This window comes from Hippoglossus stenolepis, chromosome 19 (assembly GCF_022539355.2).
Source record: "Hippoglossus stenolepis isolate QCI-W04-F060 chromosome 19, HSTE1.2, whole genome shotgun sequence".
NCBI lineage: Eukaryota > Metazoa > Chordata > Actinopteri > Pleuronectiformes > Pleuronectidae > Hippoglossus > Hippoglossus stenolepis.
The window spans coordinates 9,961,458-9,984,069 of record NC_061501.1 but is presented as its reverse complement, the minus strand read 5'-3'; the positions used below and the strand labels follow the sequence as shown (position 1 = coordinate 9,984,069).

Genomic DNA, 22,612 nt, shown 5'->3' with positions numbered 1-22,612 from the left:
AAAACTTGTTTATTTTCACTCACCAGCATCAGGTCTGAGGCAGTCTGCAGAATATCATCAACAAGCCGTGTCCTCTGCTCTGCTGAAATTGATCCTCCCTGTTTGATGGGGTCCCTGGATGATGCTGGTATGCACCTCCTGGGAGTTGCAGTGGTATTTACAGAGTCTGACTCCAGTACCTGTGTGATATTGCCCTTGTTGGCTGTTTCGGGTGTGACGTCATGATCTGTGACAGCAGCCTGCAGGATGTACGACAGCAGGACAAGCAGAGTGTCGAGGGTCTCGTGGTCCAGATGATGTTGGACTGGAGCGCTGGACTCCAAAAACAGGTCTGAGATGGTCTGAATGTGAAGTGTCACGTGTCTGACACTTGCTAAAGATACCTAAACAGAACAAAACAAGTAAACAAATGCATCATCTTTCTTTCTTTTAGTGACTGTTTGTCCTGATAAAAGATGATCATCCTCCACCAACCTGATTTGAAACTTGTAAAAGGTCTTTTAAAGTGCAGATGCTGTCAACCATTGACTCCTGTGGATTTAATCACATGTTGTTAAATAATGTGTAGTTGAAAGACACAAATAGAGATCGAGATAAAGAGGAGATTTTTTGAAAGTCCAGTGTGTGTGTGTACCTGTTCCGCTGTACCGCTCTTGAGCTCACACACTGTGCAAATGAGCACATTGCGGATGAGTCTCTGAGCATGTGCGTTGGCCTCGGAGTCCAGGCTGAGTCTGTTCAGGACGGTGGCTAGAACACTGACGTAGTTACGAACCTCATGACTGTTCCCAAGCTGCAGCAGAGCCGACAGGTTCCTCAGACCTGCCGCTGACCTGGAGAGACAGAGTTACTGATACACAACAATATACTGCACACACACAAAACAAATTAGTTTCAAGTCTTTGAATCCTCATGTGATGTGATGACCTGGTGATTTTTGACTCTTACAGCTCGAGGTCAGGGTCCTGATGGGAGGATGTGTCTCTGAGGAAGCTTGGCTGGACTCGGACGCTGACAGGACAGGGTTTAGTGGCCGTCCCATATGTGCTGCTTCGGATTTCAGTATAAATTGTTGCTATGGAAACAACAACAAAATATTTTACTTAGTTGGTAGGAAATCTTAAAAAAATGTCAAACGTGTCTGTTGGTTTTATACCTTTATAGTCATCACTGGCGTCACCTGCAGGAAGGTTGAAGTAGTATTGGAAATCTCTCCCCTGGTACAGCACCCTACGGGGTCTGCCTCCTACACTGAAGCTGTACTCATACAGTAGATCCTTCACACACACATACACACACACACACGGTTGATATGCAGGGAACAATTTAAGAAATCAAAGCTGGGTAGAAAAGGGTATATATAAATCTTTAACTTTTCATTATTATTAATATGAAACTTTAAAGATTTAATTAATGTAGAATTTAACAATCAACTCACTGTTGTTAAAGGAGAATCTATAAGTGTGATAAATTAGACAATTGCTTATTTAATGTACATCTTTGTGTGTGTGTGTGTGTGTGTGTGTGCGTGTGCGTGCGCGTGCGTGTGCGTGCTGTGCGTGCGTGCGTGCGTGTGTGTGACAGCAGGCACCTCTTTCCCTGACGTGCAGAAGATGCTGAAATGTGTGTGTAGCTCCGTCCCTCTGACCGGCTGCACCTGGCACTTCACGCCCTCTGGAGCAGGCTTGGATTTCAAGAACAGCTGAGTCCGGCCGACAAAACTGTTCCGACATTCTGAGTAACACAGGCAACAGGCAGATGAGATTATCTCCAGATTTTCACTTTCATCCTTTTAAATATCAGTGGAAAAATAAATCAAGGCGGACTGCATTTTGGTGAGAGATTCACCTCTCGCCTAGTTCATACCTGGCATTAACACGTGTCCTGGGCTTTAAGAGCAGATGTGAACGCACCAAGACGCATTTAGATCTGATCACTCAAACCACATGTGGAGGTGGTCTGGGCAGCATATGGTCACATTCTTTTAGAAACTCAACTGAAGGACCACCTACTCAAATAAGATCCTCTGTCTAAGAGAAGAAAGACTTGTATGTTTTCCTCTGCGTATTTTTAGCAGGATGACCGAAGATAAGCTAAACCGATATCAAAGACATTTTGTGGGGAGGTGGAGCCTGACCCAAGGAAGAACTGTTTACATTTTGGTTCGGATCCGTAATCACTTTTTTCAACATTGCAAGATAGGGGCATTTCTCTACATTTGGGTTGATTTCTCAGAGAATAATTCAAATAAAAACATGGATCTAGTGGATTTAAATGTGGAAAGGGGACTGTTGGGGTGGGTCTCATTGATTATGACAGTTTATAGATTTATATTGGACTGTACACAATCTGAATTTCCAGTTCATGTTTATTGCTCATTCTTTGCATTCGGTCTGTCATGGTTCTTTGTTAAAAACACTTTGGTGGAACTTACTGGCTGTGACCTCCAACATGTATCTGCTCCCCGGCCTCAGACTGAAGGGTCTGACCCTGAGCGTAGAGGAGGAAATTCCTACAAAGAAAGATTATTTAAGATACAGAGTGACACAGAGAATGAATGTGTGTGGGCAAGTTTCTTAAATAAGGTACCTGTGTAAGTGTAGGACTCGAAAATGTCTCCGTCCACTGGGTCTCGAGGCAAATCAAGTAAAGTTGGCTCCTGGATCAGGACAGAGGGTCTGGAAACCACCAGATTACTGCCCTCAGATTCATGTTCTGCTGGATCGAATACTGCGTCTTCTCCTGGACTGAATGTTTCGCCATCCACACCTGGGAATACACACGAGTAAGTAAACAACATCTCACACTGGTAGTAACTACAAAGGCAAACACAGATGTGTACGGCACCTGTGGGTCTTCCTGCAGAGCTCCCAGGGTCTCCTTCCTCTGCATGTGGGGAGTGAACGTCGTAATCTGACTCTGTAACAGACTCAGCTTTAATGCACGCTCACAGACCATGCATAAGAAAACATGAATATTATTTATAGAGCACCCTTCTGAATGTACTGTACAAGTAGAAGCAATACAATTTTCTTTTAAAAAACTGAAAGAATGTATTAGTTTTTCTCCTTTAATGTACTACTGTATGTGATTCTCTTGCTTCGTCAAATGCTTTTGTTTTGTAAATACATCTGTGAAGGATAAATCAAATTAAATTTTTTAATTGCATGTAAAAAGGCATTTAAAAATCCAATAGAAAAAAATTTAAATAAAGATTACTGTCATGTGAAAGTGTTTTAAATAGTCCTTGCTTCGTTTGTTTCATTTGGCTCTAATGTTTCAGTCTTACTGAATTTCTTTCTCACCTTGATCTCCCATGTCACCACCCTCCAGGACCGGAAAAGAAAACTCCCACTCAGCAGAGGGGTCGGAGTGAACTGGGAATTCACTGATAATGTCGCTTTGGCCAAACTGCTCTGAATATTGGTCTCTGCTGCTGTCAAGGGTGAGTGGCGGGTAGTCAGTGGAGGGGTGATGCTCGGCAGGGGGAAACTCTCCTGGGGAATGATATAAGGGCTCCTCTCCTGGAGATAAAGTGAGGAAGATGTTAAATAATTCATAAACGATCCATTTTTACAGTAACTTTAACCTTGCATTCTATTATTTCTATTTATATTCATATTGATGTCCAGGGCTCAAAGCTTTGCAAGGTTTTTACACATCTTGGAATATTTCAGAGTGAGTTTCATTTCTAAATAAGCAGCAGGATGAAATGAAATATATTCTAAACAACCTGAACCTGCTGTTCCTGTGCTGACAGGAGTGACGTGCTGGGAATCTGAAGAAGAGGAGAAGTGAAGTTTAGTGAGGGAGTGATACGTCCGACCTGAAGACTGAAATCAAACTGAAATCAGACTCAAATCGGACTGAAATCAGACTCTGGGGTTCTACTTTTCTATCCCATGAACTTCAGTGCATTTAATAACACACCAGCTTTGTTTAACCCACCGTCAGTCAGGCCAAGATATTGCCTTCTCGCTCCAATTTTCCGGGTCCTGAGATCAGTTCGGGCGTCGTGTGATGTGTCAGACGGACGCAGGGTGGACGTCTCAGCAGTCTGATCCTCGATGATTGTGGAAGGAGCACCGAGATCCATTGTGGAACAAAATGGCACTGGAATAAAACCGTTTAGAATAGAATAAAGGTAAAGTATATTTTTTGTTAATAAAACTGTTGACATTTAATTAGTTTTTAAGGATTAAGCTCTTCTTCTACCTTCTATGACAGGTCTGGAGGAGGCGTCGACCAGGAACAGACTCCAGGTGTATTGGATGTGAGCGAGGGAAACATCACAGTCTTCACACCAGGTGTCGACAGAGAACGACTGATCCCAGTTCACCTGGTCGCCCTGGCAACGAGGGCAGGAAACAGACAACTTCCTGGTTTGGAAACATTGACATAACTCATTATAAATCATCTGGTGAAATAAGGTGACTTAAGAAGCTCAGTGAAAGAGATTTTTCAACATTTTTGCTGAAATCTCATGTTTTGTGCTGTTTGTGCAGATCCAAATAAAAAGATCTTGTGAATTTAAACGTGGTGTCATAAGGGAACTGTTGGGCCTTGGCAGTGGTGTGGGCTCTTCTGAGTGTCCCCTGTCACAATAAGTTGGATTCTGTTCCAATTAACTCATTCTTGTTTGTCTCTCCTGATCAGAATAGTTCAGAACAATTGAATCCTCAACTTTTCCTCAGGTCGTGACACCCAAGTAATAACAGTATTTTTTTCTTTGCAATCTCTTTTGTGCAAAAATGTTCATTTATATAATCACTGTCTTTGACTCTTGGATTATGGCGAGCTGCAGTATCCAATCAGGACACATGCACAACTAGATTTGACTATGAATGGCCCAGGCTTGCCAGTTCAATCAGTCACATCCATAAACACACTTGAGACACGGTGAGTATTTATAACTCACCCAATCAGATTTGGTTTGACTGTGAGGAAGGTCTCTGCGGAAGCTGAGCGCTCCCCGCTGCGTACGGTGAGTGTGAACTGGAACTGGTCGAAGTCACGTTTTAAGAAACCAGCAGGAACAGTGAGCACAGGCGAGGAGGTGGAAATGTGTTGGTTGAAACAGGAGGTGCTGATGGAGCTGAGAGGTTTACACATCCAGCTGTAGCTATAAGAGAATTAGAAAATGTTAGAAAACTCCCAAACAAGCACAAATCTAATCTTTTTCTCTTTCTGTCGCAGTTTCTACCTGAGCAGGTTCATGGGGAAGTCGGGGTCGTAAGATCTCTGCCCGTCCAGGGTTAGTACGGTGGCGTTCCCGCTGTTAATGAAGACGTTGGTGCCACCCTGGATAAAAACCACAGGAGGGCTCGGCATCACCTGAACTCTCACACTGTAGTTACTATACACCACACTACCGACGACCTGGACCTGTAGAGAAATCATAGATATGGAGTCAATTTAAGTAAAAGTACAATTAATACACACCCAAAATCATTTATACTCAACAGATTTGGAGTTTTTTTTCTCTAAACAGGCTTTAAATTTGATTTCAGGCCATCAGCTACATATAGACAATCCAAAAACCACAATATCTTCAGATTAATAATAAAATTTGACTTCTTTTTACTATGCCCCCCCACAGACACAGCCCCAGTGATGCACTCCTCTGCCTCCTCCATGCATGACCGTGCTCAGCTACTCACCCTGGCTGTGGCGCTGTAGGTGTCGTACTGCAGGAGGTGGCTCTGCAGTGTGAGACTCTGTCTGTGTGTGTCTGTGCGAGGCAGACGGAGGATCCGGCCTGCAGAGTCCAACAGAGTCCAAGTGTACTGAAGGCCTCCTGATGTGTCGCAGTCAATTTCAGTCTCGTAGGTCACCCCCAGACGGATAACTTCATACCTACGCACCTAGAGATAGAGGAGGCTTTTATTTTTTAGCTACATTGTCCTTGCATGTTTCGGAGGCTACAGCCCTGCTGGTGATGTACCTGTAGTTTGGGAGGACCCATGTTTTTGACCGGTGGAGGCTGACAAGGTCGGTCCACAACAAAGATGTGACTGCTCAGAGAGGAGGAGCTGACCAGGTTAGAGGCGGTCACCTCGACTCTGAACTCCCCTGTTCTGCAAAGAGAAGCACATCCAGTGAATGTTCACAGGCTCAAACACACAATACAGTGATGGTCTGTATTTATTTCTAGTCTTCACAGTATAGTTTGGCCATTCATCCATTCATAAAAATTCATACTATGCATATATATACCATCAGGGGCAATCTTTGGGTTCAGTATCTTGCCCAAGGACACTTCGGCACATGGAATGGAAGAGTCTAGGACCAAATTGGTCACTATTGGCCATTGAAGATTTACTTTAAAGAACGATACAGACAGACTGAGACTAAATCTGTGCTCTTTTAAAAAAATTAAAATAAAGCCAAACACATGTATTTTGGGTTAATTGGAGACTCTAAATTGCTTGTAGGTGTGAATTTGACTAAGGATGGTTGCTTGTCTCTGTTGGGCCATAATAGGAATGTTGGTGTCAATAATAAAAATAATAATAATGACGGATAGAGAAAGATTGATGGAATTCAACAATATTACATATAAATATTAACTATGTTTCTGATTTACATGAAAGTGGTCCATGTAACCATCAAAAATCAAGTGAAACTCTGTGGCTCACCTGTGGAACACGTGCTGCTCCGTGCTCTGTCCCAGCCTGGATGAACCGTCCCCGAAGCTCCAGTGGAAGGTGAGGTCGGTGCCCACGTTGACCCGGCAGCTCAGCGTTACCGTCTGATTCTGCAGCACCGAGGCCTGGTGCACGAGCCTGTTGAGCTTCACCGCTCTCTGGACCACCAGAGGGAGCAGGTCAGAGGTGACGGACGCCTGACCAGCAGACATCAGCACAAATACATCAAACCTACAATAAAGAGAGGTTTGAATTGTGAGTAGTTTTAATCTTGTAGGTGCACAAGCTCTTAATCTAATAGCTAAGACCCTCCTTATGTGGAAAATGATTTCAGCTAAAGGAAACAGAACATTTAAAAGCATAGACACATCATAAATCATATAATAATCTTAACTGAGACCTAGTATTACAATTAAAAAGGCACCAATCATATATTTTCTCTGTGACTCGTACCTGCCGGGTTTGTTGTATCTTTTTGTGACGGCTCTTGAGGTAGTTCTGACTGATACAGAGTCTCCAAAGTGCCACATGAACTCCACAGGCTCTGGTGCATCAGCCACAGCCACGAAGGTTATGTCTGTGTTCGTGGGATAAGCTGGCTTTTCTGCATAGATCCGCACTGCTAGAACAAAACAGATATCACATGTTCAAAATGTTATTTATATATATATATATATCGATTTTAATATATAGGGAATTAAAATACTGCTGTAAGTGATGTCTCATAATAAACTAGAATGGCACTCAATAGAGTCCCCTCATGAAACCACATTTAAATTCAATAGATCCAGATTTTTATGAATTATTTTCTAAGAACTCAAGTAGAATATTGAAAAACAGCCGATCTCGAAATGTATCCAGATCTGAGGCTAAATTGAAGCTTAAATTCAATGCAGCTTAATTACATTTTCCCTGCTCCATTTAAAAAAGTAATAAATCTATAAATTCGTCACAATTGTAGACCAAAACACTCACACAGTGATTCAAATATATATATTTTCAATATTTACAAGATATAAAAGCCAAACTTCTTATTTAAATTGCCTGATAATTTTTATTTTTATTTTATTTTATTTTATTTGCAGTGCTCAGTTAAAAACACTGCACTTACCATTGTCACCTAGGCTGGGAATTTGACTGGTGTGTGGTTCCCAGTTTGCATCAACTGTAACTTGTGGCGACGACTTCCTGTTTTCCTCAACACACACTCTGACGCTCTTGTTTTGAGAAGACACTTGATTCGTGGCTCTGAGCTCAAACGGAAACGTCCCGGCGTGGTGAAAAAGCAGAACCGCCGCCGCCTCCTCTCCTGTGGCGTAGCTGCTGTTTCTGTATAGTAATGTTGCGTTGACCAGCAGAGAGACGGTCACGTTTGATCCTGCTGCGACGCTAAATAAAACCACGTGTTTCTGATTTGTTCTGATCGCACGTGGAACGCTCAACTCCAGCTCTCCCACGGGATCCTGAACCAGGATGTGTGTTTGGAATGAGGCCCGGCTGACTGGGTTAAAAGCCTCAACTGTGACATTATAACGCCCTGCTAATGCGAGAGACACATTAATGAGCCATTCCTCTGTTGTCCTGTTCATTACAACTTTATTATCCAAACTAAAAGTCCAAATTACTCTCGACCCCATGCGGCCACCTTGGCTGACGACCTCCAGGCTGAACTCTAAGTGCGTTTGAACGGCTGACATCCAGCTCCCAGAAGGCCTCAGGGCACAGATTTGCTCATACACCTTGAAGGCCTGAGGCAGCGCAGTGGAGAGCAGCACTGATGAAGGATGAGGAGCGGAGAGGACAGACACCCTGAGATGATACTGTCCTGCTGTGGGGGGGAGGCGGCAGAGGAGGTGGAGGTGCAGACGGCAGCTGGACTGATCGGAGGAGTGGAGGAGGTGGAGAGGAATGGAGTGATGGGGGTGCGAGGGGGAGCCATCATGACAATAAAAATCACCGTGGTGTTGATGGAGATTTGGCTCATGAATGTTGTTGCCATGGTTACAGTCTCGATCAGTGCTGTTTTTCCAGTCGGTAATTTTGCTTGCATGTCCTTCGCTGCTGAGGTCGACGTCGCTCTCGTGGCTGCGCTCGTACTCGGCAGTGAGCGTGAGGTCGAGGACAAGTAGGTGCTTCATGGTCGTGAACAGCTCCACATCCAGAGAGACGCTCGCTCCAGCTCTCAGATGATTCGTCGAAACCTTCACTTTAAGGTCAGAAACAGCAGGAAGCACGACTGCCTGCAGGAGGACACGTCCACATTATGTTACAAGAAAACAATGAGCACAAAAACACACACGAATCGGAAACTGGAAAAAGGATAAATCTGATTCCACTTGATATGTTTGCTATGTTGATAAATCCCATGAAAAAAGCCAAACAAACAATTCATTGATTATCAAGCTTATTTAGCCAAAGCCTAAAATGTTATATAGCTAATTCCTCCATTAGTAACAGTCTAAAGATGGACGACATGACTCTTTCCCAAGAGTGAAGCCAAAGAGTCTTGACTGGCCGCTGGTGTCTGGCAGCAGTACAGGACATAAACCCTGCCTCCTCCAAGTGGAGCTTAAAATAACTAAAAGATCAGAGTTCATGTTAAATATATTTTTCTAAAGGATGATTCAAATCGCACTGTTGGTTCAAGTGTTCATTTTCCCAGTAAGTACGGTTTGAATTTGTAATTTGATGCTTTAAAAAATTGGTTGAAACATTGTGATTGACAGCTGAGACTGACTCGCAATTGGTCGAGCTCGTGTATCGGTGGGTCCTCGATACCGCAGCTCCATCCCCCGATCGCTACTGCGCAGACTCTGGCTCCAAATGTGCAAGATGGTTCGTATCTGGGAAATTTTTGCTTTATTTCTGGATAGTGGGAGGAAGTGGAGACGCGTCGTCCATCTTTATTTATAGTCTACACAATTAAAACACTATTTAAAAAACTAACAATAAGCTCCATTCTTGCACGTGGTCGCATGTCCCTACATTAAGAAATCAAATGAAGATGGACACTGTAGTTTATTTTGATTCAGTCTAACTCTGTCCTGATTCAGTCTAACTCTGTCCTGCTGCTGTAAATACTTACATAAAATGTGTATTAATACACAGCTGAAAATAGTCCCCCTCAAAAAAGCCCTATTTAGTCCAGTTTGAGTGACATTTGCTGAGAACTGCAGCAGTCAGCTATTTTAAATAAATTGTAGTAATTATATTTTTTGTGACCTGCTTTAAATAATTTACATCTTTAAAAGGAACCAATGAGAAACCAAAATCTATTGAGGGGGAAAAAAAGCTTTGTTGGTTTTGGTCTTTTCATGAGAATTATTGACAAAAAGATAAATTGTATGGTATTTCCAGCCTTATCAATCACGATCAATGATCAATAATTCCATGTCAGGATAATATGCTTAGTGAATGAAAACAGTTACACTTACAACACGTATTGTCTGCTGAGCCCATCCAGAGATGCTGGAGACGTTCACGGTCACTGTGTGAACTCCCTCGGTTTCAAAGGTCCAGGTCTGCAGTTAATTAGAACAAATATTTCCACTTGTCATATAAAAAAAACACTGAAGATTATTTAATGCAACAACAAAAAAACTTTTATCCAGCAACATGTGTGCATCACAGTTTTGTTATGTCTCTTATTCAGGGAGGAAGAGGCGAAGCTAATGATCGTAGTTATGATGCTTTTGTAATTTGTGTTGACCCTTGACCTCTGAGAATTCTGAAAGTATAGTGACATAATTTAAGTTGAGTAAAAGCAAAGTAAAAGTTCCATTAGAAACCTTCTATTCATGAATCTTAATTCCGTTGTAGGACCACAGCTGATTTCCATTTTACTACAAACCTCTCAGTTTCAACTGATTTGTTGGAAAGCTGCAACTTAATAATAATAAAAAAAACATTCTCACAAATTCTGCTGTAAAATATAAAATCTACATGTAAATAACCATCATTAAATCTTAAATAGACTCAGATTCATTGACATGAGAAAAGACTTTGAGAAGCAGATAATGAGAAGTGGGATAAAAACACATTAGATCTTCAAATATTCATATTGAAATAATATGTTATTTCTTCAGGCTGACATTCAAATTATTAATTCACTAGTTGTACATTGCTGTTATTTAAAGCCACCATTACCAAATTTGCTTCATGTATCTCAGATAATGGAGTTTTGTTGATGTGAAACTGTTAAAAATCAATCATGCATTTATTACTTATGTATTAAATGATCCGTTTATCCTGACATATCATCATGTAGTATAGTAATATTTTTAATCCTACATACCAAAGTGCTGTTCAGACAGTCAGAGTCTGTCGTCTTTACACATCTTCTCTCTTCCTCTCTGTCTTTGTGATTAAAGCACCAGCAGAACCCTGTTGCCGGACCCTCACCCACGTTTGCCTGCAGTGTGACAGGGTCGCCCACATGGGCTGCCTGTGTGGTCACACTGTGCGAGGTGGGCTGTTGAGGGTGAACGCAGGAGGGGACGCCCAGGGGCCCGTGGAGCAGAGAGATCTGTGGAGAGGGCTGCAAGACGAAGAGCTGGAGAGTGGAGGAGAGCGTGGAGAGGAGGTTGGACACTCTGACATCTGTAGAAAATTAAAAAGGTTTTAACACAAAATAATGTATTTTCTTAATACATTAATTATTTACCATTAATTAAAGTTTTCGCTTACTGATTTCATATTTTCCTGGAGTTTCTAAAATCCAGTGTGTTGACACAGAAAAGGAGCCATCATCCAATACGCTGACATGATGTGAACTTTGACCTTTAGCAGTCATGTCCAGGAACTCCACAGAGACCAAGGAGAGGTCCGGTCCTGCCAGACTAGGAATCCCTGAAAATCACAGAAAAGTAAGTCAGTGTAAAAAAGAAAAACCAAACAGTGATATATACTGTACCTTTGTTTTTTTAATTGTGTAAACATTTATCAAATAGAGATTTAGTTGATTTTTCTTTTTCGTATCAGCAGATTTTTTTTGCATAAAAATTAATTCACAAGAAAAACATATTTTTTCAAAATGTTGATTATTTTATGATCAGATCTCAATCAGTTATCTTGAATTACATCATTACTTATTATAATTAAATAGTAAGTAAATTTGTTCTAATAGAAACTCATGAATGAATACACAACTTAACTTAGCTTGCTTTTAGTTTATATCCGAATATGATTATTTTTTTCGTGAAGTGGCTTTGACTGTTTTTGCACGTATAACATTTTTGAAAGGACTGAACTTTAAAAAAAAAAAAAGATAAACATTGACTACACAAATGTTGTCTGAAGGTGAAGCCTGTATAGTCTGTATAATTATTTTTAATGATAATTAATAAATTATAAGATAATATTGTGTAAAAGAGTAAATATATATATATTTATAGTCTACACACACCATACCATAAATAAAACTGTAAGGAAAATTTTATATTTAATTTTAGCTAAGGACTGACATATGAATTCATTTTCACTTATAAGTAAAGAAGAGAAAAAACACAAATGTCTGCCAAGTGAGAGTATCAGAAGTAAACTCAAACTTAAAGCCTTGTATCTGTTGTAAGACACAGTATCAGCTGACCTGTGGGCTGGTCGGGACGTCCAGCCAAGTTTCCAGAAACCTCCACAACAAAGGTTCTCCCAGTCTGAACTCTGTCTGCAGGAGACGACACATTAACGCTGTGAAGAAACGGTCCCTCAGTTCTGTAGAGAGCCACAGACGCCCGTCCACTTCCAACAGGCAAATTCAGAGCACTAAGAGAAAAGAAATATCCAGAACAAGCTTCAGTGACTGTGCACAGTGGGTGGCAGTTGTGAATTGATCATTAAAACTATTATTTTTTAATGTTTTACTAAGACTGTATTTGAAAAGAGGAACACAGAGTTTTGTATCTTTAGTGACAGAAGTCGTGGTTTGATACTGAAAGTAAAAAAGTCCTCAGTCTCTCACCTCTGTCTTTTTCTCTGTGACCCTTCACTGGAAGATGTGTTGAAACACTCACTGAAGACCAAACCATGTTTCAGGTGGTTGCCACAGTAACAACTCTCAAAGGTCAACGCTGCCACCTGGTACCTTCAACCACAAATAATGGAGGTTATTATAAAACACATGCATCCAACACACATATACAAAACTGTGTGTTCATGTTGACATGGCTTGTGTTTACACTAAATTGGGTGTAAGTCATGGCACCAATAGATTACTACATCTTTTTATAAATAATAAAAATATACCTATTTCTAACATCATGTTTCAGTTGAACAAAAGCCAGGAATTGAGGCCAATCTTCATGATTTTAAGGCTTTTTGGTTATTTATATCCCTAATTATACCTTATGTATATATTTATACTTATTTATACTTTTATACTTTTTGTATATCTGTTAATCTTCTGAATTTCCTCATAGCAAAATATAAATGCAGGAAAATATTAATGGGCTTTTCATCATTTGAAAAACTACCCTGGTGTCTTTAAATTCTCTGGTGCAGCCTATTCATAATGAAAAAGTATAACTTCAGCTGCACAACTCCAGCATATCAGTGTTTGTGGAATTTATAATATATTTTTCTTTTTTTCATAGATAATATTTTAGTTATCTGTCTGTTTATTTTACATGGACCTACAGATCAGCCATAAAACACAGGCTGTGTTTGATAGGAGATCAATGTAATACAAGGTTTTTAGTGTCACCTGAAATAAAATGATCCCAGGAAGAGTTAATAAAAAATAAATAATAATACGTGGATTTTCAATGTAATTTTACATAAAGAATAAACCCAACTGTCTTTATGTTCCATGCATGTGCCTCAGCTGCTGTTTTATCCAAACTCACCCCTCATCCAGACAGCGCACGGAGCAGATCACCGGGTCAAGGTCACGGGCTCCCTTGGGGGAATACAGCCGCAGAAGAGAGGAGTCGCTGGGGTGGACGCACCCGATGAACCACGGTGAGTTCTCGTTACCTGTCGGATGAACGGCCGTGGACCAGGGGTTGAAAAACGGATGCAGTGATACGAACACGTAAACAAAAGAACCGAGCATGTCTGTGCGTAAAGTTTCCAAAAGGCCGCAGTTAGAAAAGTGGCTCAGGGGAGGAATGTGCATTAGATCGGGACGTGTGCAGGTTTGAGACTGAGAGGAGAGGACGAACCAAACAGGTGCAGTGACAAAACAACTGTGCATACAAGGTGTGTGAGGTGGGAACACAGAGAAAGTGACTGTATGTAAACCGAGCACAACACATGGGTGCGACGAAGGAGGAAGCTGCGTTCACTGACCCTGGATCAAACAGGAAAAATACTTATCTGTTGATATAGTGCTGTAACTTCTATAGATAAGTTACATGGCACAACTATTTAAATCCTAATAAGGAAGTTTGTGTGTCCTCTTTTCAACAATATTGCATCTCATGCTGCTGAGGGAGAATCTGTCACGAATGCTGTTTTTTTTACCTACGGTGGCTGTTTTAAATAAATGACCCTGTGCACTTTAAATATGATTTACTCATTTAACATTTATAATATCAAATATACATATAAGAAATGACATACATTATTAAAGTTATGTGCAAATCACACTTGGGGTCTCCTCAGAAAGTTGGGCAGAGTTGAGTTGTGAATTTTACGCAGCTTTTACCCAAAATAAAGCCGTTTCCAGGGCAACTTAATCAGGTGGTGCGGTGTGATCTGCGGAGTCTTTGGCCATAAACACCACTTATATAAATATGTCTCCTAATAACGAGGCAAAGGAAACAGCGCAGATAATATGAACATGCGGTCTTCGTCTTATTTTTGTCTGACACCATGTCATGTTTGGTTATTGTGTTGTTTCACACTGAGCCCTGGTCACATTTTTTATGTAAGTGTCTTTATTATTAGACAACACGTTCACGAGTGCGAGGTCAAAGCCATAAAGGAAATCACACAACCGATTTGGTTCCGTTATTGACCTCCAGCCCAGGTTGGACCACTTCAGGGCCACACGCTGATTTTTACTCGTTCGTCAACTTTAAATTAACGAAATAAAAACATGGGAAGTTGTAAAAATCCACGTTTTATTCTGGAACCAAGATATATTTGAGGGATCAGATTTACGGATCATCTTCCAACCGAACTGAATGAGCCATGATGCAATGTCCAATATGAAGAAATATGAATCAAATGGACCATTTATTGTTTGTTTATAAAGCACTGAATGGTTCAGGGCCAAAATACATTTCTGATCTTCTACTACGTCATGAACCATCCAGACCCCTCAGGTCGTCAGGGACGGGTCTAAGAGTCACAACTAAACATGGACAAGCAGCGGTCAGTATTTATACTGCACATATGTGGAACAAGCTCCCAGAGAACTGCAGGTCTGCTGCAACTCTCTAAAATCAATGCTGAATACTTCCCTGTTTGCCACTGACTTTTATTAAATCTAAAAGATACTCACTTTTCCTTTTTTATTTTATTTTTTTTTTTATTCTCAATGCAACTTTTTGATATCCTTTAAATGTTTCTTTTTGTGTTTTACAATTCGTCATGATGCCTTTTATATTTTATGTGAAGCACCTGAAATGTGCTATAGAAATAACTTTGACTTATCTCAGATAGTCTGTATATTTTACTGACAAGTAAAGGACACATCCTCCAGTGGGGTCGTTGCTTTAAGAGATCACTTAACATGGGTTGATGTCGACATGTGATGATATTAGTTCAAGGAAAGTCCATAAAAACGTCGTTTTAATCTGGAAATGATGTTGTCAACCGGTATTTTTCAACTTCTTTAAATAAAGGTTAGATTGTGAGCGTGAGACTGTAAATCCTCCCAAGACTCTGATTGTGGCTGAGGAAGTCTGTGTTAAGAGGCTGAAAATGCGTAAAACACAGTCTTTCGTTTTGGGTACATGTTCCCCTTTTATTGAAGATATATATAAACGTCCTCGTTGTGCTGCGATAACTCCACCGGTCCACCTTAAAAACCTCTTCCGGCTTCCCAGACATCCCCTTTAAGAGATTATTCAACAGCTCCTGGTCACCAGCAGGAGGCGCAGTCAGACCGCGTCCTCCCCTCGTGGTGCGTGCAGCAGCGAGGGGCACAGCGGGGGGAACACGCACACAGTTTTTTCTCTGTCCATCTTTTATAGGGAACACGCGCGTATTTGGATGATTTCGTTCCGTCTCCTACTCCAGGACTCGAGGTCTTCACATGATATCAAATAACATCAGCCACACACACACACACACACACACACACAGACACACACTTACAAACAAATACAAGTAGGCTTTCCATAAACTTAATTTTTATTATTCATCTTATGTCCTATATTATTAATCTGCATGTATAAAAACAAAACACTCATGGGAAGATAAACCTTTATTTGGAAACACTAGCTCCACATATCTTAAACTTGATTGTTCCATTTTTATTCGTTTCCACTGAAAGATATTTGATTTGCTGCAGGACCTCCCGGAGCCCCACTCGAGGACCCCTGGAGGTCCCGGGATCCCACGTTGAGAGGCATTTTCCTGCCCAAAACCCCCCTGACCATCATCCGTGTGGCGCGCTGCGGTCGTGACGCTGCGTAAAAGCCACCTCAGGCCTTTTTATCTCAAATTACCCGGTTCATTCGTTTGTGTGCGAGCTGTGTTTTACCGGTGTGCGTAATTAACGAACGAGCGATACCGCGAAATGTCAGGAGAAATAAGATCCGCGTCGTGGAGCTGCGTTACCGGTGCGTCGTGATAAAACAGGCGGAGCGTTATGTAAGCGCAGCGCAGTGTGAGCCCGTGTACCGAGGACACGGGGTCCGCTGGAGAGGAGGAAGAGCAGCTGACTCCCGGTGGACTGAAGTCTGATCTGAGGACAGATATTATCTGTAATGGGTTGAACAAGAGAGTCCACACAGAGGAGGGAGAGGTGGCTCCAAAATTTAGTTTTTACTCGCGTAATTTTAACGAGTTTATCAGCTGACATACAATTCCACTCAGTTTTATTTGTACAGCGCCAAATCGCAACATGTAGTATCTCAAGGTGCTTTACATAGTGAGGTCGACACCTAAAAGTATCATAGAGAAACCAAAGAGTTCCCAGAACGAGAGAACATCTGCGGACTGTGGAGAGAAAAAACTCAGTTGTGACACTAAACCCTATTCAGTGAAATTCTAGAAAATCCTACACCGGCCACTGATGTGTCACATTGATATATTGTATTTTCTAGAAGGAGATATGGCCAATCTCTAGAAGAACAATGAAATGAGGTTGTATCCATAATGTTAACTGCCATGTTGATCCACTCAGTTCTCTTCATCTTTTGTTTTCTGTTGTTGAGACATTTTATTTAAAATAAATGTCCTGCTTCTCCCAGTAGAAGATCTAAGTTTATATTTGTTTCACTTTCTCTTTTCTAACCCAATGAATCTAAGTTTCCTGGAGTGATTCCTGGTCTTTCAGGACTTTCTCCTAACTGGATTTCATATTTTAGTACAGGCCTACATTCTTCTTCAAACTCATTAGTTCTGATGTTTTCAGACCACGTATTTCGTCAAACATTAACAAATAACTGTGTGTGTGGCAGCTTACTCAGCATCCCTTTCTTTTTCTTTCCAAGGAGGTTTGTTGAGGCAGTGGTTTTTATTCTTTTAGTGTTCCATGAAGTGTTTCTGCAGAGCCAGAAAAATGCCACTCCTGAGCATGAGATCAAAAAGTCACTCTGTGAAACAATTTTATCCCAAATAAATAATTTGTAAATCATGTCAGATTCTTAAAGATTCAGGGGGTCGGTCTGTGAAGTCTCATGTGTCCTTTATATTCATTGAGCAACTTTGAGTGGAACTTTTTTAGGTATCAGCCAAAGTGTGGCCACAAGCCTTTCGGGTCTTATATCAGCATTTTAATATTTGGAGCAGGAGTGTACAAAATAAAAAATAAAATCCGGGCTTCAGTAGAAGTCAGGCCACGAGAAGACAATGCTGCAGCATGTTGAGAAAACAGCAGTAAAACAGCAGATTAGATGGAAACGGAAAATTTCCACATGATATAATCAGCATAAAAAAAGAAATGATGTCAAACAAACACAAACAGAATCAGTTTAACTTGATGAAAGAAAAGAAACTGATGAGTGGTGCGGGTGGTTTCAGTCCATTTTCATTTCCTCTTTTTCAGCTTGTTTTACTCATTTCATTCACACCCACATTTTCCACTCGACTACTATATCTGCATTTTATATCAAGCAGCAGTTCATTGTGTCTATGAAGCAGTTTGTGTTTATTCTGTGAGATATAACCTTTATATCTAACCTGAAAAAGACTCTAACCACACATTTGATACATAATAAATAAATGGTTTTGTATTATCTCAACATTAATTATGAATTTATATTCCGGTTGAACACCCACTGCTATGATTATTATTCTTAACCTACTATTATTAGTCCTGCTAGTCTAAATGATCATTCATTATCCTATTATGATTATTATATTATATATCTTTATGTGTAACCTCTTTTCCCCCCTGCCCCCCAGCCCCCTCCTCTGAACCCAACTGGTGGAGGCAGACGGTCTCTACCTGTTAAAAAGGGAGTTTCTCTCGCCCGTGGTGGGACCTGTTGGGCCTCTGTAAATAAAATCAGAAAGACCAACAGTCCGGACCTGCCCTGAGATAAATTCAGTTAATTAACAAGTCAAGCTCCTTGGACCTGTGCCTGTAATGACCCTCCCTCAAAAAAAAGCCAGAACAATTCGTCTCTGTCAGAGGGGGACTCTCGTTTGCAGCACAAAACAAGCTTCTGATGTGTTGTTTGCTCCGAACTCCTATTTACAAGCTGCTCCTGCACCAATCCATGAAGGAGGCCTCGAAAATCTGCAGGGTCAAAAGTAGTCACAGAGGGACAGAGCTTTTATTTTGGTGTATTGACACATGGGTTTTGTCAAAGCATTAATTGTGCCTCCTAAAAATATAGTCTTAGTGCCTGCTTTATGTCACCACTGTGCTTAAACATATATATAGGCGGGAGATTTAAACATCCTTATTTTAAAAGCTGTTTTCACAGCGATCTGCCACTGTTTTCCGGCCCGAGGGTGCAGGAGCTCTACGGGCTCCGATTACTCTCCAAACACTCCTCAATCAGGACCAATTATTAAAGAGGATCCACTGTAACAGGCTGATCTTATCAGGGCTGGATCAGCAACAGCAGGCGGCCACAACAGATAAAAAAGAAACCAAAATAAACATCTCCGAAAATTTGTTTTAGCAAGAAGAAAACGTAAAGTCTTAAAAAACTCTGAATAAAAGAAGGAAATAGAAATAAATACCAACATTTTATTATAAAAGTATATACTGATGATATTAATTAAAAACTACAAAGAGTATGATTAAATGAAGCTGACCAAACAGAAAGAACTCCACACTGAAACAACATGACCTAGTAGGTCTTAATACAAATATACTTACTAATGGAAGGAATCAACGTTGTATCATTGTAAACTCACATTTTAATTCTACAGGTAAAAAGTTATGCTCTTTACTGATAAACACCAAACTTAAATGAACTTTTAATGAAACGTCTCCTGATGTGAATACACCTCCTCCTAAATAAGGACTTGGTTACAATGAGTGTTCAATCCCCGGCTTTTCCCCCTTTGTCCCACATCCTGAATACCCAGTGTGAAGAAGTGGGTGAAAAACGTTGGCTGCAACCTTATCTGGCTAAGGCCCAGACAGCAGCGTACGTGTCCTATTATATTTCTCACCCTCCCAATTTAAGAAAGTTCACTTGAAGAGCAGAAGAAAGGAAGCTCATCCGCTCAAATCTGTCTCTGACACATCATGTCTCTTACCCAGAGGGGCTGTTCTTCAACCGTCTGACATTTGACATGTAGGTTTCTGGGTGAGAATATCTGTCGACTTAGGCGAGGGCCAGTGGCACTGACACACTAATTAATAATCAACAAGCTGCGGCCTGAATACATGTAGGTCAGTGGTAGAATCTCAGCTAATTATCTGTCATTGGAAGAATCTATGTTTGTTAAGCAAGTTCCATATTGTTTTGATGTGTCAGCGGGTTCTCGTGTGTGTGTGTGTGTGTGTGTGTGTGTGCGTGTGCGTGTGTGTGTGTGTGTGTGTGTGTGTGTGTGTGTGTGTGTGTGTGTGTTGGTGGCTTTATCCCCCCCCCCACCAGTCCAGCCTGGGCTCCTTGTTCTAAGTCCCTGGTATGAGGGGTCAAAGGTCACCGCTGCTTGTGGCCTGTTCAAATCCCCCTATAGTGTGTAATGTTCTCAACTGACCTGTCATTTAATAAAGGGAACCAGTGTCCAGATATTAGTTTTCAGGCCGTGGGACATTTTAATCAGTTGATCTGCAGCTTGAAACTGTCATTTCCTTTTATTTCAATAAGCCAGGATCTAATATTATAAAGGACTGCATACATTTATAGATGTTTACATCAAATATATCCCAAAGAACTGACGTGTATACATTTAAAATTGTGGTTATTATAGTTTATTTTATTATAAAAGCTTTACTTTTCCTCTTTACAAATGATGTGCCCATGTGGAGATTGGCTGATCTACATTTCTTATCGGAAACGTATTGTCATTGCAAAGATTTTTTGTTTTCGAAAATTTTATAAACTAGTACAAAAAGGTTGATAAATATAATAATAATAACAATAATGTTTAAAATTAATATTGAGACATGTTCACTCATCCGTGTCACAGGATTTGACAATTTCTTCAAATGTACAACAGGAATGTCAAACTTTACTCAATATCTTCAGTTGAGCTTCACTACAAACTGAACACGAAATATTGAACTGGGTCTGAAGTTTAGGATATTTTTGGACCATTAAGCTGAAACAGATTGAGTTAGGTTGCATGTTTCAAACAACATTTATATTTAGAACTGAAAAATACACCCAATGACAAAAATCTATGAATTCCAGTTTTTGAAATAGTATTTAAAATACATTCTGAGTTTAAGCTCTGGACCATTACAAACTAAATTAGGAAACAAATAATAATATATAATGAGATAAATCACTTCCACAAAACTAGAACCTATAGGCACTTTCAGAATTTTTGTAATATTTTTTTTTCTTGTGTATCTATCTGAAGTTTCAGTTTTTTGAAGTTTCAGACTTCATTTCTCTTTTTAATGGAATTACCTATATGAGGTTTGGTATATTTCTTTAATTTACATAAATGGCTATAGTTTAAGAGCAGTGTCTGAACCATAACAAACTAATTATAGGAGTAAAACAATAATTTAGACAAATAATTTCCACACCCTCTGAATTTTCTTGTAATGTGTAAATATTTTTCTTTGGTGTCCATCAACATATGTTAACTTTCATGAATAATTCATAAACAAACCTCCACATGAGAAGCCACATGTGAACTTATAGGTTAAACCAACAGAAAAAACAACTGCTTTTCTTATGTTTTGGAATAAAATCTCTTAAAATATGTTGGAATGTTGTTAAATGTTGGAATGTTGTTAAATGTTGGTGTGTTTGTCTCACACCGATCTGCTGAATGCTGCAGGCTCCCAGCGCCACTCGGGGGCCGGTCCGCACTCCACTGACCGGGAGGGGGGCTTGTTGATAACTGATTGAATTGTATGGTAAAAGTTGCTGCAGCCCGCATACTCCATTCAGCATGAGGCTACATCTGGCTCTGCGCTGTCCCAAGAAAAGCCTTTACAAATGGAGTTGAGCTCCATGACGGAGCAGAAGCCCCTCTGGTGCTGGTTTTCCCCTTCCTCCTCCTCCTCCTCCTCCTCCTCCTCCTCCTCCTCCTGCTCCTGCGTCCGTCCTCACCCCCCGTGCACGTCCCCATGGCGAGGGAAATCCACCACAGTTCCGTGTCTTTTTTTTCTAAAATGCGTTTTCATCGCTTCAGGGCCACTTATCAAGCAGAGAGGATTCACATTTAATTTACACGCGCAGGCGAGAAGACGCACGAGATCAGTGCCACGTGAGCAACACTGAACTCGCTAATTTGGTGATCAGTGATCCATTAGAAGTTATAGATTATTATCAGTGTTGTATTTGGAAAGACAAAGATTGTATTTAACCTACTACTAATGCCTCTAATAATAATAATTACATATGACAACAGACTTTTTTCTATATAATTAGTTGCAGGGGTCTTGGGTGGTAATAGGATCCCAAACAAACAAACGTATTACTTCTTACTATATTTACTATACGTATTACGTATTACTCAATATCAACAGTAGTCTATATTTCCTAAGCCTAAAGCTCCCATGTTTTATTTATTTATAATTTTATTTATTTATTTGGTTTATCTTTTTACTTTGCAGTACACCATTTGGCGTTTGAATGGATTCTTTAAAAATACTTAATAGGTGCATTGTTGTCCCATGTCCTCTCTCCAAAACCAGGCCGCCGTCCCTCCCTCTGGCCCCGGGTCTGAGCAGGAGGATTCCGGGTAAAGCCCCAGCAGAGGCAGCGCTGTTTTCCCGCACCACGGTCTCTCTGCCTGCACGTTAAACCAGCACGATCGAAGCTGCAGTGAAAAAACAGGTTTAAATAGTAAAGTGTACATATGAGAACGTCAGGGCCTGATTACAAAGCCCTTTGCTTTAATTCGTACTTTTGTATCACTGCTGTTTTGTTATGGCTGCATGATCGTATGGATATAACAATGTTATGAGTCCATGACCTTTGCACTACTTTTTTTCTTCTATTCACTTCTGGGACTTTTAGGCATTTTGATTGATTGCAAGTCTCCACACACGTAAACAAGTATAGTCTGTAAATGGAGGAGTTTTTGGGGTGTTGAAATTTTTTTTTATACAATTAGGATTATAAAATACAAATGTTGTCAGTCTCCATACATTAAATGATGGCCCCTCACGTGGGCTAATTCAAACTCCACTGAAGTTTATCTTCTCTGCAGCTTTACAAATGTGGAAAAGTGTGAAATGCTTGGAGCTCATAACACAGGTA

At 40.5% G+C, this 22,612-nt stretch overlaps 1 protein-coding gene across 1 annotated transcript in view; it reads right to left on the bottom strand.

The window, feature by feature from the left end:
• The window catches only part of LOC118098915 (polycystic kidney disease 1 like 1), a 30,774-nt gene extending 10,657 nt beyond the window's left edge, over positions 1–20,117 (bottom strand). Inside the window, exons 1-25 of the mRNA XM_047337927.1 lie at positions 20,104–20,117; positions 12,235–12,332; positions 11,334–11,495; positions 11,053–11,246; positions 8,653–8,887; positions 8,293–8,421; positions 7,759–8,184; positions 7,101–7,266; positions 6,639–6,878; positions 5,945–6,077; positions 5,661–5,864; positions 5,204–5,385; positions 4,919–5,122; positions 4,216–4,379; positions 3,949–4,113; positions 3,306–3,524; positions 2,848–2,934; positions 2,590–2,769; positions 2,435–2,512; positions 1,592–1,734; positions 1,157–1,277; positions 949–1,075; positions 635–833; positions 475–531; positions 24–383 (exon numbers count right to left, since the gene is read on the bottom strand). Coding sequence (XP_047193883.1) covers positions 24–383; positions 475–531; positions 635–833; positions 949–1,075; positions 1,157–1,277; positions 1,592–1,734; positions 2,435–2,512; positions 2,590–2,769; positions 2,848–2,934; positions 3,306–3,524; positions 3,949–4,113; positions 4,216–4,379; positions 4,919–5,122; positions 5,204–5,385; positions 5,661–5,864; positions 5,945–6,077; positions 6,639–6,878; positions 7,101–7,266; positions 7,759–8,184; positions 8,293–8,421; positions 8,653–8,887; positions 11,053–11,246; positions 11,334–11,495; positions 12,235–12,332; positions 20,104–20,117 — 4,287 coding nt within the window. The remainder of the gene's footprint in view (positions 1–23; positions 384–474; positions 532–634; positions 834–948; positions 1,076–1,156; positions 1,278–1,591; positions 1,735–2,434; positions 2,513–2,589; positions 2,770–2,847; positions 2,935–3,305; positions 3,525–3,948; positions 4,114–4,215; positions 4,380–4,918; positions 5,123–5,203; positions 5,386–5,660; positions 5,865–5,944; positions 6,078–6,638; positions 6,879–7,100; positions 7,267–7,758; positions 8,185–8,292; positions 8,422–8,652; positions 8,888–11,052; positions 11,247–11,333; positions 11,496–12,234; positions 12,333–20,103) is intronic.
• Between the last annotated feature and the right edge of the window lie 2,495 nt (positions 20,118–22,612).